The sequence below is a fragment of the Nyctereutes procyonoides genome, unplaced genomic scaffold (genome assembly GCF_905146905.1).
Source record: "Nyctereutes procyonoides isolate TBG_1078 unplaced genomic scaffold, NYPRO_anot_genome, whole genome shotgun sequence".
In the NCBI taxonomy this organism is placed as follows: Eukaryota; Metazoa; Chordata; class Mammalia; order Carnivora; family Canidae; genus Nyctereutes; species Nyctereutes procyonoides.
The window spans coordinates 22,037,410-22,055,518 of NW_026575030.1; the positions used below are offsets into that span (position 1 = coordinate 22,037,410).

General features: G+C 50.8%; 1 protein-coding gene across 10 annotated transcripts in view; it reads right to left on the reverse strand.

Moving 5' to 3' along the window:
• Positions 1 to 18,109, reverse strand: part of KALRN (kalirin RhoGEF kinase) — a 656,901-nt gene that overhangs the window by 134,673 nt on the left and 504,119 nt on the right. For all 10 annotated transcript variants that reach the window (XM_055315792.1, XM_055315793.1, XM_055315794.1 and 7 more), the window contains exon 34: positions 6,375 to 6,621. In XM_055315792.1, the coding sequence (XP_055171767.1) occupies positions 6,375 to 6,621 (247 nt within the window). The remainder of the gene's footprint in view (positions 1 to 6,374; positions 6,622 to 18,109) is intronic.

Below are 18,109 nucleotides of genomic sequence, written 5' to 3' on the forward strand. Positions count from 1 at the left end.
TCTGCTCTAGCTGGGGCCACCAGGATCTTTCTCGTGGGCAAAGCACCCACAGGATAAAATCTGTGTGTCTGCCGCGACTACCTCTAGGGAGGGAGTACATGAGGCCGGAGGTGGGGGGGAGAGTGAGAGCAGTCTGTATGGCCATCTCTCTCTCAATGCTCATCCAGCTGGACTGGCTGAATGAAGGGGAGCCTACGCAGATGGAGAGGCAATGAACTTGAGCACCTTCAGAGTTGGGAGGTCACAGAGCACGCCGGTGAAGAACGAGACCTTGGGGAATGGACCGACCCGGCTTCAAATCAAGGTCCGCTGCTTGTAAGCGACGTGACTTTGGGCTGGTCACCTAATCTTTCTAAGACTCATTTCCCTTGTCTATAAAATGAGAATATATTGCAGTTCCTCATGTTAAGGCCCTAACCCAGAAACCTGACCCCTGGGAAGGCTCCATAAATGTCAGGTATTTTTGAGTTGGCTACAAACGTGATGGGAGTCACCAGTATCACAGACTCTTGGGCTGTTGGTGCCATGTGCCTCCGGAGCCCAGGTGTTCCTTACTGTTCTATACCTTCGCAGCCTCCACGCCCTGGGTGAGCTGTTCCTAAGGCCAGTTGGGTGATGACAGTGAAATCATTGGGAGACCTCATAAGAGAGCACTCCCTGGGAAGGAGCCAGGGCCACTCAGGCCACTGCCCCTTTCCTGTGGACCTCTGCTCATAGGGCTCACCCCCCTCACCTCGGTGTTGCTACTTCCTATGGCTTCTCCAGCATTCAGCTACAGCCAGGGAAGAAACTGCAGGAAAGGAGAAGGAACACAGATGCCTTAGATAGCTATGTGTGGAAACCTGAGGTTTTTGGAGCCTGGCGCAGGAGCACCAAGGACCAGTGCTTTCTTTTTTCTTTTTTAACCATTTAGGCCATTTTTAAGTATACAATTCAGTGGCATTAAGTAATAACATTCCCATTGTTGTGCAATCACCACCCCCATCCATCTCCAGAACTTTTTTCATCCTATAAAATAGAAACTCGGGATCCTTGGGTGGCTCAGCGGTTTAGCGCCCGCCTTTGGCCCAGGGCTTGATCCTGGAGTCCCGAAATCGAGTTCCGCATCGGGCTCCCTGCATGGAGCCTGCGTCTCCCTCTGCCTGTGTCTCTACCTTTCTCTCTGTGTCTCTCATGAATAAATAAATAAAATCTTTTAAAAAAATAAAATAAAATAGAAACTTTACCCATTAAACACTAACTGCCCATTGCTCCTCTCCTCCCATTCTTCTTTCTGTTTCTATGAATTTGACTACTCTAGGTACCTCATATAAGTGGAGCCATACAGTATTTGTTCTTTTTTGACCAATTTATTTCCCTTAATATGATGTCTCCGAAGTTTGTCCATGTTGTAGCATGTGTCAGATTTTCCTTTCTCTTTAAGGCCAGGTAATATCCCACTGTGTGCATATGAAAGTAATTTTCTACTTGGAGTCAAGGAGGGCAGGACATCATTTCTCATCGGCGCGCGATGCTAGGTATGCCTGCCCTCTATTTGGATGTCATTGTCATTAAGTTCCTTCTGGGCTTCATAGAAACTCTTTTGTTAGGTTCAAGCAGTACCCAGACTTCAGAAACCAAGACCACCATGCAGCCAAAATCTCCTTTAAGTTTTGTGCTTAAGGACAAATGGCTGATCATAAAGCTTGTATTCCTATTCCTTCATACTAAATTAAATTGGGGAAAAAACGTTTAGTTTCTACTATTCAGAAACTGCAAAATAGGAAAAGATTGATAAAAAAAATCATTTTCCTTTCTTCATTGTACATAGTTCAAATCTTTCTTTGTTACATTTAAACTATATCCATGTACATCAGTCTGTTGGATTCCTGCTAGTGTTACAGATGGAAATAAAACCATTAATTTGAACCAGAAAAAAAAAAAAAACCACATTTCATTTGTCCATGCGACCATCAATGGGCGCTAGGGCTGCTTCCGCCTTTTCACTGTTGTGGATAGTGCTGCTAATCTCTCTCTTGGGTCTCTTTCAATTCTTTCAGGTGCGTAGTCACAAGTGGGATTCCTGGATCACATGGTAATTCTGTTTCAGTTTTTGAGGAACCCTCTACTGTTTTCCACAGCAGCCACACCATTTTACTTTCCCACAGCAGTGCACAGGTTTCCAATTTCTCCACGTCCTCGCCAAGGCCTACTGTTGTTCTGTGGTTTTACATTTCTAAACATTTTTTAAAGATTTATTTATTTACTTGAAAGAGAGAGCAGGGGGAGGGGCAGAAGGAGGGAGAGAGAATCTGAAGCAGACTCTGCTCTGAGTGCGGAGCCGGACGTGGAGCTTGATTCCACCACCACGAGATCATGACCTGAGCCAAAACCAAGAATGGGCTGCTCAACTGACTGCACCACCCTGGTGCCCCAATTTTCTGTGGCTTTAAAAAAATAATAGCCATCCTAATGGATATAAAATGATATCTCTTTATAGTATTGATTTACAGTTCCCCAATTGTTAGTGAGGCTGCCCATGTTTCCATGAGCCTATTGGCCACTTGTATATCTTCTCTGGAGAAATGTCTATCGAATCCTTTGCCCATTTTTAAATTAAATTGTTCTCCTGTTGTGTTGTAGGAGTTCTTTATGTAACTTGCATATTAGTCCCTTCTAAGTCTTTTTAAATGTCTCCTAGGAAAGGCTGCCAACCCCCTAAGGCAGGGACTCTCAACACTCATGGAATATCGGAATCACCAAGGAGCTGAAGAAATAGTGATACCCAGGACCTGGGTGGTTCTGAATTAACCGGTCTGCAGTGAGGTGTGAGGCATCAGAAGACCTTTAAAAAGTCTTCTCTGAGTGATTCTCAGACGTATCCAGACTTGAAACCATTGTTACAAAGTCTTTGCCCCTTGGGAGGCACCGCCCTCCCCTGCTCACTGCTGAGAAAGTGAGAGGGGATCGATTAGGAAGAGGAATGACCAGGTCCCCCAGCGCCCAAGCCCAGTGAGGGTGGCAGTGTGGCTGCAAGGTAATAGGAAAGGCAGGCCCCCTGCTTGGTCACACAGCACTGTCATCAGTCCCGTTGCAGATGTATCAGAAGGAAACAACCAACCACTATCTCCTGAGAGGCACCGGACGGAAAGACAAGAGAGGAGCCCGAGAGCTGCCCGGAAGCTCCATGGGCAGAGTGCGTGGTGGAGAGCTCTGGGCAGGGAGGTGGGAGCCTTGGTTCTCCTCCAGCTTTGCCATCCACTTTCCCTATGGCTTGTGAGAAGTCCCCTTGCTTTCCTGTGCCCAAAAGTGCTCCTAGAAGAAAGAAAACTAGGTAGTGCACTAGTCCTCGGTCCTGGCTATACGTTGGAGTCACCTAAGGAGCATTTAAAAAACACTGACCCTCAGGTCCCCTGCCAGAAATTCTGAATCTGGTTGTTTTAGGTGGGGACTGGACGTTGTCGTTTGGTAAAGCTTCCAGTTGATTCTATGCAGCTAGGGCTGAGAACCCTGGTCCGGTGGTCCTCCCAAGGACCCCCTTAGTGTGAACATTCCAAGGTTCTTCTGCTTCCATCTCTGGGGGCAACAGTCATGGCCTGAGCACTCGTGTGGCACTTAGCATGTACTACGATACCGCCCAGCTTTTCATAGCCCACAGGAGCACTGATCTGATGGTCTCTGCAAAGGCTAAGAGGACCAGTTTCCTTCTCAGAACTGAAAAAGTAACAGATTCTGACCTCTAGTGACACGAGATGAGCCCAACATGTCCTATTCCACAACCCCCAGAGGACTATTTTATTCTCCATGCAGCTGTGCGGAGCTTGTAAGGGGAGCAGCTGCTGGAGACAAATCAGCTGAGGGGAGAGGCCAGGTGGCCAGCAGGCAGCCCGCTGGAATGGGAGAAGGAGCCACTGACTTTCTGCTGAGAGCTCAAGGCTCCTGGCAGGCCCCGGAGGTGGCTTTCCAGGGCATGTGCTGAGTGTACGTACTTGCAGCTGAGGCTGCATCTGGGCCATAAGGGCTTCTCCATGGAGTCCTGACTGCCAGGCTTCGGACGCCTGCATATTCTGAGCCCACATGGCAAAAGGGCAGTGTGAGCTCACGGGCCGCCCTCTCAATGCCAGGCTCACCGGCCTATGCTTGGAGAGAGAGACCAGCCTGCAAACAGAGCCCAGGAAATGGGTGGTAGGCCCTTGTAGGGTACTGCCGGCTGGTGGAGAGAGCTGGAAAGTTCCAAGCCTGCCTCCCTCCCTACTTTCTCTCTTCCATCCTTCCTCCCTGGTATCTTGTTTAACTCTCCACCAATCTGTCTCCCTGTAGAGCTCTTGCCCTGAAGGCCTCTGGGTCACACACCCCCTCTGATTGCTCTCTGCTTCTCCACTGTGGCTTTGCTGCTGTCACGCAGCTGGGTGGGGGCGAGGAGGGGATGCAGGGGAGGCCGGGCCTACGTCAGGAAGTCTCAGCTCGGGGACTCCTGGGTGGCTCAGTGGTGTAGTGCCGCCTTCAGCTTTAGGGCCTGATCCTGAAATCCCAGGATCGAGTCCCATGTCGGGCTCCCTGCAGGGAGCCTGCTTCTTCCTCTGCCTGTGTCTCTGCCTCTCTCTCTCTCTGTATCTCTCATGAATAAATAAATAAAAAATAAAATAAAATAAAATAAAATAAAAGGAAGTCTCAGCTCTTCTCTGGAAGTAGAGTCCTTCCTGATAGAACCACCTGCACCTGCAGACCTTCCCTGGCACATGAGGTGCTGTCCTTGGTCTTGTCTCCAAAGACGGGGTCTCTAGACTGGATGTGGAAGTCTGCAGCTATTTTGCTGAATAACCGATGACAAATGATGTCACAACTACAACTTATCATGACAACTACCGCGTATTGCGTGCGTGCCAGGCACTGCTTGAACTTTACATCATCCACCCTCACAATTCTGGCCCCCTTGTGCCCCCGTTTTCCCTCGGTTGGACTTCAAAGAGAACCACATTCCTGGGGTCAGGGATCTTGTCTTCCCTAGTACCATGAGTTTCTCCAGTGGCTACTTCAAAGGACTGAGGTGCTGTATCCACAATTCAAACTCCACATGATTTCCTGACACCATCCCTCCTCAGTCTTCAGAGAAAAGGGGGGAGGGGCAGGTGATGGCCAAATTGGGGGAAGCAGACACAGGGGTGTGTATCTGTGTGTGTGTGGACGAAGAGAACCAGGTTTTAGTTAAAATCCAACTCCTTGAAGGAGTCGGGCAGCCCTAATAAGGCAACCTGTACCGCCATCTGGTGGACGAGAGGAAGGCCGGCTTTAGAGGTAGACCAGATGGAATTTGAGAGTCGGGACCATTTTGGGCATTTCATCAGCCCCCAGTACCCATCAGGAGGTCTGTAGCGGGTCTCCGTGGTGACCCTGGTGTCCCTGCCTCCCAACACGTCCCTACCCTCTTCCCATTTCATAAATACCCAGCACGGGTCTGTGCAGACGGCACCTGTAGATCCTGTGACCAGTCAAGAAAATCAGCTCAGAACCAGGAGAACTTGGTCTCGCCCTCTGGGCCTCCGTTTACTCAATGTACAATGACTGGCTTCAGAGGCCCTGCCAGCCTTGTCTTTCGAGGTTAGTGGTTGTCATACTGGAGTGAGCACCAAAGTCCTTCGGAGAGCTTGTCAACACAGACCGCTGGTCCCCGCCCCAGTGTTTCTGACCCCGGAGGTCTGGAGTGGTGCCTGAGAACGTGCATTTCTAAAAGTTCCCGAGGGATGCTGATGCTGCCAATCCACAGGCGCCCCCCCTTGCCCCGCCCCGCCTTGGAGAACAGAACCACGGTTCTGAATAGTTCGGCCTCCTTGGTGCAAGGGAAAAAGTGAATAAACGAGCAGAGAATTCACATAAAATAAATAACACAGAGCTTATACACATCAGAAGCCAGGGCTCAAATAACTTATCCATTCGAGCCCCAGGAATAAGTGTCTGGAACCCTGGCAGGGCCGAGGGGAGGGCCAGGCCCGACTCAGCGGCGCCGTGTGCTGGTCCGGGGTTTGCCTGGAGCCCCTGCGTGATCATGGGCACTGGGGCGGGGGTCGGGGGGCCCAGAGTGGCTCTGGAGCAGGGGTGTGGGCGGTGCAGAAGGGGGAAGGCTGGGCGCCAGCCCGGGGGACACTTCCCCGGTGCAGCGGGAGAGCTGGACGAGGACTCGGGGCCACCCAATCCAGCTTGCACTTGAACAGGAAACGAACTCACAAAAGTGACCCGAGACCTTCCCATAGTCACAGGTAGCTGTTTCTCCGAGTTCCCAACCCGCTCCCTTCACAAGCAGGTGTCAGAGGTCAAACCGGCTCATGAGACACGTTAGTTCCAGGACATTCTGGGGCCAGCGGCCTTGGGCCCGAGCCCGCCCCCTCGCATCCCCCTACCTTTGACCAAAGGGAAGAAGCAGTCCATCTCCACGCTGCTTCGGGAGTGGGAGATGCACAGGGCGCTGCTGGGCACCAGGCCCTCCTGGGGGGGGCTCCGCTCCGTGGTGCGCACCAGACACCAGCCGGGCCGCTCGCTGGGCCGCTCCAGCAGCTCCACCGTCTGTCCCACCTGGATGGTCAGCTCGCTGCTGTGGCCCGCGCTGAAGTCCTGGAGGACCACGGTCAACTCACATCCACCAGAGAGCTTGGGGGGGTGTGGAGCGAAATGTGAGGGGTGGAAGGAGGGGGCGGTGGGTGGGAGGGGAGGGAGGAGGGATGCAGGCAGAGGAGGAGGAGGAGGAGGAGGAGGAGAGGAAGGAAAGGGGAGCGATGGGAGCCGGATCGGAAAGGAGGCAGGAGATGGCACAGGGAGTTGGGAGCAGGAAAGAAAACAAGAGAATAAAGTAATTGGCACGTGCCCCAGGTGCCACCGCAGGCTGGAGCCCGCCAGGCCCAGCTTGACCCCAATGCCCCCTGCCCGCCTGGAGTTACTCTCCTTCTCCGGGGCCAAGCTTCCCGCTGACGATGCCCTGCACTCCCTTCCCCAGTTGTCTCCTTGCTTCTTCCCAGGGTGCTCCCTGTGCCCCCCCACCCCAGGGCCCACCCTCCGACTTACTGGGCACCACTTCTGACTCACTCCCTCTTCCCGCTGCTACCTGGAGTCTGGAGATCATGCAAAAGCTGACCTCCTGCGTGTCCCAAGCTTTGTAGCCTTGACCCTCCCCCTACCCCTAGTTGGAGCCCTTGCAGGGAAACAGAGGCTCCAGTGACACAAAAAAGACGGAGCCAGCAAGTCGAAGGAGAAGGAGAATCGGAGGATCTGGTTTACCTTCAGCCCAGGCACTGGGGCCCAGGGAACAGGATGGGAAGGAGGAAGGCGGGTCACGTCCTTAGGAACCCTACCTCAGGGCCCCATCCCGCCCTCCCCTGGGCCTGGCTCTTCCCCACGGCACTGGCTCTGGAGCAGAACCAATAAAAGTGGGGAGAGAGGCCCCGGGGGTAAGAACAGCCTCCCTTTGACCTGAACACCCAGACTTTCACTTTCCACCATGAGAAACCACTGGCTCTTAGTTTCTCTCGCAGAGCGAAGCACAAAGCCTCTCTCTTGAAAGAGCAGCTGCACTTAGGGGCAGAACAAGGGAAGAGAAGGGGCGAGATGGGGACCCAGGGGCCCAGCTGGGCAGCCTGTTCTCCCCAAGGTTCTGCGACAGTGGCTCAGTGAGAAAGTCCTCCCTGCCGCCTCAGGGAGGTGGCCTGTCTGTGCGTCCCCGAGGGCACCCCCCTCCCCCCACCCTGCCCCAGGCCTGCGCGGCCTGCACCAGCGGCCCTGCTGACGCACCAGCCCCTACAGCCGAGCCAGGGCGCACGCATCCCGCATCCTGCATCCCGCATCCCGCATCCCGGGAGGCTTCTGTGAGCATCCCGGTGGGGAGAGAAGCAACAGGCCCGCCAGGACCAGCAGCTCAGCGTTCAGGACCGTGAGAACTTCCTACTAAAGGAATTTGAATGTCACAGTGGGCTCCAGAAGGTCACGTGCCGCATCAGACCGACAGTTCTAGCATGTGTCGCCCCCCAGCCCTGAGCGGGGAGGCCGCTCGAGGCCCACGTCTGCGGATGGGCACCGTCCTGCCATTGAGATCGCATCAGGAAGCGACACTGGCCGGACGGAAGGCAGGAGAGGGAAGGAGACAGAAGAAGCAAACACGCTTCTTGGCTCATTTTTCCATTTCCCTTCCCTGGTGCCACTAAATGCACGGACTCCACCCGCGTCCCCCTCCCGGGCTCCCTTCCCTAAAGCACCATCCTGAGAAGGGCGGTGTGGGAGGCCGGAGACGCAAAGTGCTCTCACATGAACCCTCCACTTGATCCTCACAACCACCAGGTGGTGTTACCATCTCTGCCTCACCCATCAAGACCTTTAAATTCGGAAATGCCATGATCATTGGTTGGAACAAAGAGCGGGCATAAAAAATAACCTACGGAGTTTATTTGCACAAGCAGCTGCCTTTGCTGGTTTCTCGCTTGCCGGACCCACCCCCCCGCCCCCAACACAGGTCATGATTCAGGAGGCCTACGGACACATAGTTTTTAGCAAGACTCCCCCAACTCATGATTCTGCACGAGGGGGCCCTGAGATACAGCCTGAGAAACACTGGCTACATGATTTCCCATGGTCACCCAGCTGCACTGAGCCCAGCCCTTGACCACAAATCCCATGTCTTTACACCACATACCAGAGCAAATTATGCACAAGTTCTAGGTATGTTTGTGGTTGGAGGGGGTGGGAGGCAGGTGGAGAGAAGACCACTGGCCTGAGTTACTGGTCCTCTCAGGGCTGGCTTGGCCTACTTCAAGTTGCTTTCACTTTTTGGCCGGTCTCTGCTACACAGGAGCACCCACACCACGGAACACAAGGTCCGCTGAGTTAATGTCACTGATGTTCTATTTCATTTTTTTCCTCAGTGGCTGGTGGCATCCCTAAACTGATTATACTTTCCATACTGGAACTTTGTAGAATTTGCAAATTCCATTTGTAGAATGTTAGACTAGATGACCACAAAATTTCCTGCCAACCCTGAGAATTTATTTCTATCACCAGGCTCCTAGGCTCCTAGGAGTCATTCGTGCGTGCCAACCTCAGGATTCTTTCCCAACGTCAAGTGTGCGCAAGGCCCGAGATGCAACCTGCAGCCCTTCCAGGGATAGAAACGGCCCTTTTGCAGACTGTTTCAGCAAAGCAGAGGGAGCCTGAGGCTCTGGTTGCAAACAGCCCAGCATGTCACCAGATACAAGACCCACTGCCTCCTTGGACAAGTGACAGCCAGACCCACCCACAGGCAGCTGGGAGCTGCAGTAGGGAGTGTGCGAGGGCAAAGAGCCAGGCTACATGCTTCTATAATTCAAAGATCAAGAGAAACCTGGAAAACACCAGCAGATGATGGTTTTTGCTTCCGGTGGGCTGCCCAGGCCAGACAGAGGAGAAAGTGGAGGAGAGATGATCAACAGGTACTTTCTCTGGCGCTCACAGACCCAGACGGGAACCATTATGGTTCAAATTATAGGATGAACGTCCTGGTTTGCTTCACCTCCGTGGCGTGGTCAAAGAGATGTACCACACTCGGTCCCTGCTGCGTGCGTGGCAGGAAGGGAGTTCCAAACCTGGCCGCCAGGGCTCAGGAACGTTTCTGGTGGAACGAGCCAGTGGTCACGCAGAGCTGCCCCTGAAACCATCCCTCCTCACCCTCCCCCCAGAGCAACGGGGAAGCTTCGGGCTGCCCAGAGGACTCCGAGGGTCACACCGAGAAACGCTGCTTCAGAGAAGCCAGGACTGGAGTCAGTACTGGAATGTTCCCTTGCCACGTAGAGGAGGGGTCAAGGGCAGAGAGGCCAAAAGACCTTTGAGGAATCTTGGAACCCTTAAAACATTTGTACTTGAAATCTTCAAAATAATTCATTTTTGGGACACCTGGGTGGCTCAGAAGTTGAGCGTCTGCCTTCGGCTCAGGTTGTGACCCCGGGTCCTGGAATCGAGTCCCACATCCGGCTCTGCATGGAGCCTGCTTCTTCCACTGCCTGTGTCTCTGCCTCTCTCTCTGTGTCTCTCAATAAATAAATAATATTTTAAAAAATAATTCATTCATGCCTCACGTTTTAAGCCTTCTCTTGGACTGTGATGAGTCACACCACCTACTGACATTAATTATATAGAGTGTGCCCCTCATTAACTAATAAAAACCAAATCCCCTCACAAATACTAAATGAGGAGTTTCTTAGAAAAGTACATGTGCAGCTTTCTTTCTGCCCAGTTCTGTTGTGTCTGCTCCGCTGTCTCCCGGGGTCCCAGGATCATTACTTTCTCTTCTCCCACCCAGAAAGGACCAGTGACCATGTCTCCACTCTCACCGCTGTCCCTCACCTCACTCTCTCCACTGTCCCCTTGGCAGAGCAGGGGCACATTCACAAAGTCCCCACTTCTCCCCCTGAGCTAAATCTCTGTCCCAGAAATTTAAACAGGTCTTCAGAGAACGGGGTGCCAACAACAGCTGTTTTCACCTCGTTCTCTCCCCCCCTCCCCGGCAGCCTTTAAGAACTGTTTCAATGTCCTCTGAAAATCTTTCAAACATTGTCTCGGTGAACCCTGTTCCTATTGGCGGGGCACCCTCTGGCTGAAACCAGGGGGGTACGGAGGGAGGGCGCTGACCTCTCACCACCGCAGAGGTCCCAGGTGATTGGACGGGTGTCAGGAAGGGCCCTCACACCCTGCTCAAAGCTCCAAGGCTGCCTCAGATTTGTACTGTTGATTTTCAAACTATTGGCAATGGATGCTCAACCTCCAATCTACTAGTTCGATCCCATTCTAGATTCAAAGACCAAACTCACTCCCAGGAGGGAAATGCTGGGAGCCTTGAGCCGGTGCGCAGACTCTCAGCGTGAAGTCAGGTGTTTCTGAGTCTTCTCTGGCCGTGCACCTCAGTTTCTATGATCGTCTCTCACCTAATTGCCTTCACTGTGACCCCCACCCCCACAGTCTCTGACCCGGCCCCTTCCTGGGCCCTTCTCAGGCATTTTCTTTGCCTTGCTCCCTAGGGCCTTGGGGGCAAAGGGGCTGCTAAACCTTTCCGATGCTAATCGCTTAGATTTCTGCCCAGCCCACCCAGCTCCACCTTGCTGCTGAGTCATCACCTGGTTCTCCTCCCCTGACTTTGCCAGCCTCTTCCTTTCTGGGTCCCTGACTACTTCCTACTTCTGGTGGAACCTGTTCCCCTGATGCCCAGTCCCTGGGTGGACTTTGTCCTCCCCACTCTGAGGTGCTCTGGGTCGGCCTCTTTCCAGCAGCTACCATTACACACACACACAGGAGACTTCATAACCACCCTTGTTCCTACTCATATTCACCAGAAATGATTGCTTTCATTTAGGTCCATTCTTGCTTGATTACTACGTGGAGACTGATTGAACCTCCTTCGTGTATAAACAGCGTGAGCGAGATTAACCCTAAGAACTTCCTCATGTTATGGAAAAAGATCTGATTATTCCCTGCGGGAGTTTCCAGCGATATTCCCAGGGGTAGAACACGACGTGCCCAGCTTTCTACTGTTGTTGTTCTAGGCCCTCGGCTTCTGCCTGCCTGTGTCTCCACCAGATTCTCCTGAAGGCTATGGACTCTGGAGCCCCTCACCGGCTGTGTGACCAGGAGCAAGTCACTTGACCTCTTGGTCTCAGTTTCCACATCTGTGGAATGGGGATAGAACAGTATTTTCTTCATAGGTTGGTACGAAGATTAAAGGAGATGATTCTTTTTTAACTAGGCTCCATGCCCAACACGGGGCTTGAATTCATAAGCCTGAGATTGAGAGTCACATGCTCTACTGACTGAGCCAGCCAGGCCCCCCAATGAGATAATATTTTTGAAAAGATTTTTATTTATTTATTTAGAGAGAAAAAGCACATGGGTGTGTGTGTGTTGGGGGGGGGGAGTCAACAGAGGGAGAGAAACAATCCCAAGCAAACTCCATGCTGAGCCCAATGTGGGGCTCGATCTCACCGCTCTGAGATCATGACCTGAGTCGAAATCAAGAGTCAGACGTTCAACTGAGAACCACGCACACATCCTGAGATAATATTTTTAAAGTGCTTAGGACAGTGTCATCAACAGACTTAGTTCTCCAAATACTTGTTGACAAATCAATTCTAACAGTAAGTTAGGAGTAGAGAAGAAATAGAAAAAATGGGGATAGACTGTACCAGCTGTAAATAGGCATGTAAATTATCTCAGAAGTAAATCAGATCTTTTACCTTTTCTATAATTTTAATGCAGTCTTGCCCTAACCTGGGGTAACTAGAAGAACTGGCCTGAAAGCTTCTAGGGAAGGTGACTCAGATGCCTTTAAGGTTCTCCCAACTTGGGGCAGCTGGGTGGCTCAGTGGTCTGCCTCTGGCTCAGGTTGTGATCCTGGGGTCCTGAGATTGAGTCCCACATCGGGCTCCCTGCAGGGAGCCTGCTTCTCCCTTTGCCTGTGTCTCTGCCTCTCTCTCTGTGTCTCTCATGAATAAATAAATTAAATTTTTTTAAAAAAGGGGTCCCTCAACTCAGCTCAAGTTTTTTCTGCAAAAAAACAAGGTGATGGTGGGATCCTGGATCCCTTTATGGAAAATGAGGATTCATTCTGCATTGCTTCCCATGCACTGTCCGTCTGAAGAACACTCCCACCCAGGAGTCTGACAACGGCCCACAACACCTGCTGCCCGAGCAGACCTGAGCCAAAGGCAGATGCTCAATCAACTGAGCCACCCAGGCGTCCCAGGATAGCCGCTTTAAAATCCACCCCTATAAACCTGTCCTCACACTCCTGTGAAATTCAGATGAGCTCTTTAGAAATGAGGGCTCTTTACACGGGGTTAGTGCTCTGTTTCTACCCTGATTGAGATTTAAAACAATGTCTGGGCAGCGAGGGACACTGCTGTGGAGCCCTGGGATGCCTTCAGCTGGAAGGTAGCCTGTGTTGCTGCCAAGTCCAATGAAGAGTCTAACGCTGATGATTGGCTTCAGTTTTGTTCGCTGGAGCTGGGGCCCCTCTGACTGCAACTGACCGAGCTATTTAGTTTAGTTGGTTCCTCCAGGGTGAGATGGAAGGCGGAGCCACAGAGAGGCACAGGGTGGTCTGCAGTGAGTAGAGATCTCAAGAATTGTGTGGAAATGAATAGCGGGAAGAATGCAGGAGCGGGGAATCAGGAGGCCTGGTGCTGGTGCAGGTTTTACTTGTGTGTGACATTGGGAAAATCCCTTCCCCTCTCTGTACCTGAACTTCCTCATTCTTCAGATAAGGAAATTGGATTTCAGGGGCCCTTCAGGTGTTAATGTTCTATGGGTGAAGTAGTTCACTCATTAACACCCAAATCTGTTTAATTTTTTTTTGGAATACTTATTAACTTATCTTTAACAAGCTGTTTATTTATTTGTTGCCATATCACACAGCCAAATATAAGGTCCAGGAGAGCAGAAGCCTTCTCCGTCTTCCTCATTGTCACATCTCCTGTGTCTAGAGTGACACATTGCACAGAGCAGGTGATCAGCAAATACTCAATGAATGCCCAAGTGAACGAAGCCCTCAAGCTATTGCCTGGTATGTAGCTGCGATGAGTGGCTGCAATGCCTGATGTCTCTCACACTGGCTGCCCACCTCTTCTTGTGAGTTCCAGATCCCACAGTTGATTTATTTGGGACCCCTTTTTGAAAAAAAAAATCTTTTTTTAAAAGGTTTCATTTATTTATTCATGAGTGACACACAGGGAGAGGCAGAGACACAGGCAGAGGGAGATGCAGGCTTCATGCAGGAAGCCCAACGTGGGACTTGATCCCAGGATCCCAGGATCACGCCCTGGGCCCAAGGCAGATGCTCAACCGCTGAGCCACCACCCAGGGGCCACCCTTTTTGAAAAATTATCTTATCCTTCAATCATTTGCCTATCTATATCTTCAGTAATTCCTAAATCTGATAAAAATGACACAAGGGGGTTAAGATATAAAGCACCAAGAACAAAGAGAATGAGAGGTGAGAGTAGACAAGAGAAGTCAATATATTTTTGAATAACAGGAAGTCCCTGCAAGAGTGGATTCTGGCCCAGTAGAATGGAGAGGCGATACAAGCTCCTGCCATTAGCCCGGCACGACCCTGGGAAAGGCTTGGGAAGTGGAAGGACCAGGCTGGACTAAGCGTCAGAGTACAGGTGGCACTAGAAAGGGAAGAGGGGTTGTGAAGGGAGTAGACCCCTGGGTCCCTCCTCTATGTGATAGACACCTGCCTGAAAAATTGAAATCCACTGAAGGCCCACATACAGAATAGGGAGATGGCCACCATCCTTGATCTTGCTGTTTCCCAGGACACTGGCAGCCAAATATGAACGTTTAATGCAGATCCAAGGATCTTTCATTGGAAAAACCAAAAAGATGTGTCGATACTCAAGTTCTGACATTTGGAGATCCCTCCCTCCACTGCAGAGCGACATTTCCCAGTAAATACTCTCCTTGGATCACACGGAGTATCTGCTCAGCTTTTTTGGTGCCTCATTCATAAATATGAATACGATTCAGCCAAAGATCACCAGACTTTGCAGCAAAGCCCCTCCGACGGAGACCAAATTAAACCAACAAAAGGGGTCAGGCACTCAGAGGAAACGAAATGCAGGCAGGACAACAAACCTCCACGGACACCGTAATATCCTCAGAGAGGTAAGGAACGTGTTAGATCCATGAAAAAGGAACGAGCTGATGCAGAAAGGGGGGAACATTACAGAATGAGAAAGAGCTCTGCGAAGTTAGCAATACGGTTGAAATGAAACACGTCACACGTGAGTTGGAAGATAAAGTCAAAGAAATTTTCCAGAGAGTAGAACAAGAACAGAGAGAGGAAAATAAAAGAGAAGATGTAAGAAAATGAAAGAATCGACCTAACAAGTACGAGACCGACAGAATGAAAAGGAATAAATCGTGCAGAACAATTCCCAGGACCCGAAGGGCTCACACTGCCACACCGGTACACCGCTCCAAGAGCCCGCTGTGATTAATTTTGCAAAGACTTACTCTAAAGCACAGTGTCAGGACGCAGCAGCAGTGAAGAGGGCATTCCAAAAGCTTTCAGGGAGAGAGGAGGAAAAAGGTGACACCCAACAAATCAAGAATCATAAGGACAGCAGTTTTCAACAACCACCTTAGGATGTTAAAGAAAATGGAGCCATTCCTTCAACATTCTGAGTGGCAATTATTACCAACTTAGAAGTCTGTGTCCAGGGGATCCCTGGGTGGCTCAGCGGTTTAGCGCCTGCCTTTGGCCCAGGGCGTGATCCTGGAGTCCCGGGATCGAGTCCCACATCGGGCTCCTGGTGCATGGAGCCTGCTTCTCCCTCCTCCTGTGTCTCTGCCTCTCTCTCTCTCTCTATGTCTATCATAAATAAATAAATAAATAAATAAATAAATAAATAAATAAATAAATAAATAAATAAATAAATCTATCTTTAAAAAAAAAAAAGTCTGTGTCCAAACAATCAGAATGAGGGCACATGAAAGGCCTTTGTAGACTTTCAAGGTCTCAGAAATTTGCCTCAATAAGCATTCAGTGAGTGGCAACCGTTATGGTTAGCATGTCGGCCTCTCAATTTTTCTCTTTCTTTCTGTTTATTTTGGTTTTTGGTTTCTCTTAATGTGATGTGCCTTTGATAGATATGAATTAACATTAATCCCTTCATCCCCTCTTTTTTTAAGATTATTTATTTATTTATTTATTCATTCATGAGAGACATAGAGAGAGAGGCAGAGACACAGGCAGAGGGAGAAGCAGGTTCCATGCAGGGAGCCCGACGTGGGACTCGATCCCGGGTCTCCAGGATCAGGCCCTGGGCTGAAGGCAGGGCTAAACCGCTGAGCCACCCGGGCTGCCCTATCCTCCATTTAAAAAAAAAATGAGTGAATAGGTAGATTTGAAGAGTGCCTGAACCACAAAATGGTTTTTTACTTAGCAAAGCATTCACCCAGGCCTTAGGTGACAATGTTTTAGCCAAAGCTCCGAAATGTGTGGTGAGATGGTGGCACTGGTGGGTGGATTCAGGGTCTACCTGAGGTGCAAGGGACTTTGGGGTTCATCGAATCCAATCCCCTTATTTGACAGAAGAGGAAAATTAATCCCCCAAAGAGGAAGGACTTACGTAAGGAAGAGAGCATCTGGCAGATGGTAGACGCTCAATAAACATTACTTGAATGAATGAGTGTGTTAGTAGGTAAGTAAATGAGTTAAGACCGAGATTATTCCATGCTCTTACCTCCTACGTAGGAAAACTGAGGACCCCAAGATCGTTAGTAGCAGAGTCAAGACCAGACTCGGGTTTTCAAATTCTGGGTTCAGAGCACTTCTCAGTAAACTTTGCTAAGTGAATGATTGCCGTCCCTTGAGGAGAACGTCCTAAGGCTCCAGTCCACACTTGCACTAATGTATTGATATATTGACTGGTGTCAGCGTGGGAAGAGGATCCTCAGATCCAAAGCTGGACAAAACTGCAGAGGACATGAAGCCAGGGGAGGCAGCTAAGATTACAGATCATAGAAGCCCAGCGCCTTAGTGAGCTTCTACTCTAAATCCCCACTCAAGGAAGGACCCTTTTAGCATCTAGCTCTCTATGTTATGGCCCTGTTCCCTCCTGGTGGAAAGCTACAGTATTCCGAACATTTTCTTTTTTTTTTTTTTTTTTTTGTCATTTCTATCCATGGTTCTTTTAAATTTTTTTTTATGATAGTCACAGAGAGCGAGAGAGAGAGAGAGAGAGAGGCAGAGACACAGGCAGAGGGAGACGCAGGCTTCCTGCATGGAGCCCGATGTGGGACTCGATCCCAGGACCCCAGGATCACGACCTGAGCCAAAGGCAGATGCTCAACCTCTGAACCACCCAGATGTCCCTCATCATATTCTTTTAAATGAACTGCAGTATGTCACTGTCTCTCTTGTTGGGGACACCTAGAACTGAACCCAATCCTGCAGACAGACTAAGCCAGCACTCACTTCTAGGCCTAGACACGCTACGTCCATCAATGTGGTCCGAGAGTCCTCTGTTGCCTGGCTTCTCCGGAGCATGCAGCCTCCTAAAGAGCCCAATCCGAGGGTCTTCTCGAGCTAGCTTCTTTCCTTTCTGTACTTGAGGCTTTAGCTCAGAGAATTATCTATCTTTGTTAACTTCAAACTTTGGGCTAACGCGTATCCTGGACCCTCTCATCTATCAGATTAGCGATTCCTTCCAGTTTTGTGGCATCTGCAAACTTGAAATGCTCCAGTGTATTCATCCAAGTGAGAGGCAGCCATGGAGAACGAGGTAGGGACGAGGACGGGGCTCATACCCACTACGCCTAGGCTCCTAGCGGACAGGCGCCCTCCACCCAGAGGGGGAGCTAGATTTGCTCCGAGTAGACGTTACAAGGATCTCAGATCTGGCTTAATTTAATGTTTATTCGTTTGTTCATCCAACAAGAATTTATCGAATGCTGGAGGGTCAGAGCTCTCCAGGGAGGGAGGGAGGAAATGCAAACTGATTGCACATTCGCTCTGCCCCTTATCTCTGTGCTCCCCGGGCAGGCTTCAGGGACCATCTAGGCCGGGCACGAGCTGTCAGCAGCCGCGGCTGGGAGGATGCACCGCCTGCCAATGAATGCAGGCCTCTGCAACCTTCACCCCTAGTCTGGAGATAAGGGTCCTGAACAGGGGGGCGGGGTGTCTCTCGGCTCCCTTGTGTTTCCCTGAGCTGCCTTTACTTTCTGATTCTAAGAACCTGGGCAGGAGGGCACTTTCCTGCAATACACGCCGGAGCTGGGGAAGGAGGAAAGAGCCCACAGGAAAACCCAAGGTTACCTGCAGCAGAGGCCTGAGAGTGGCAGCTGGGAGAGACCCGGGGATTACAAAGAGCTGCCCTCTTGGTAGAGAGAAGATGAGAAGTTGTGGGCTGCCCTCAGGCATTCTGGCAAATGGTGCTCTGTGCTATCAGGCCACACTGACAGCACAGTTGAGCTCCAGGGGCAATCTGGCCAAAGACCAGACAGGATTCCAGAGAAGTGCACAAGGTCACCTGACCTCAGGTATTCAGATGTGGATCACCACTTTCCATTTGCAGGACACTGGGTCTGGAGTCAGCCCGCTAGGTTTGAGTCTGTGTCCACT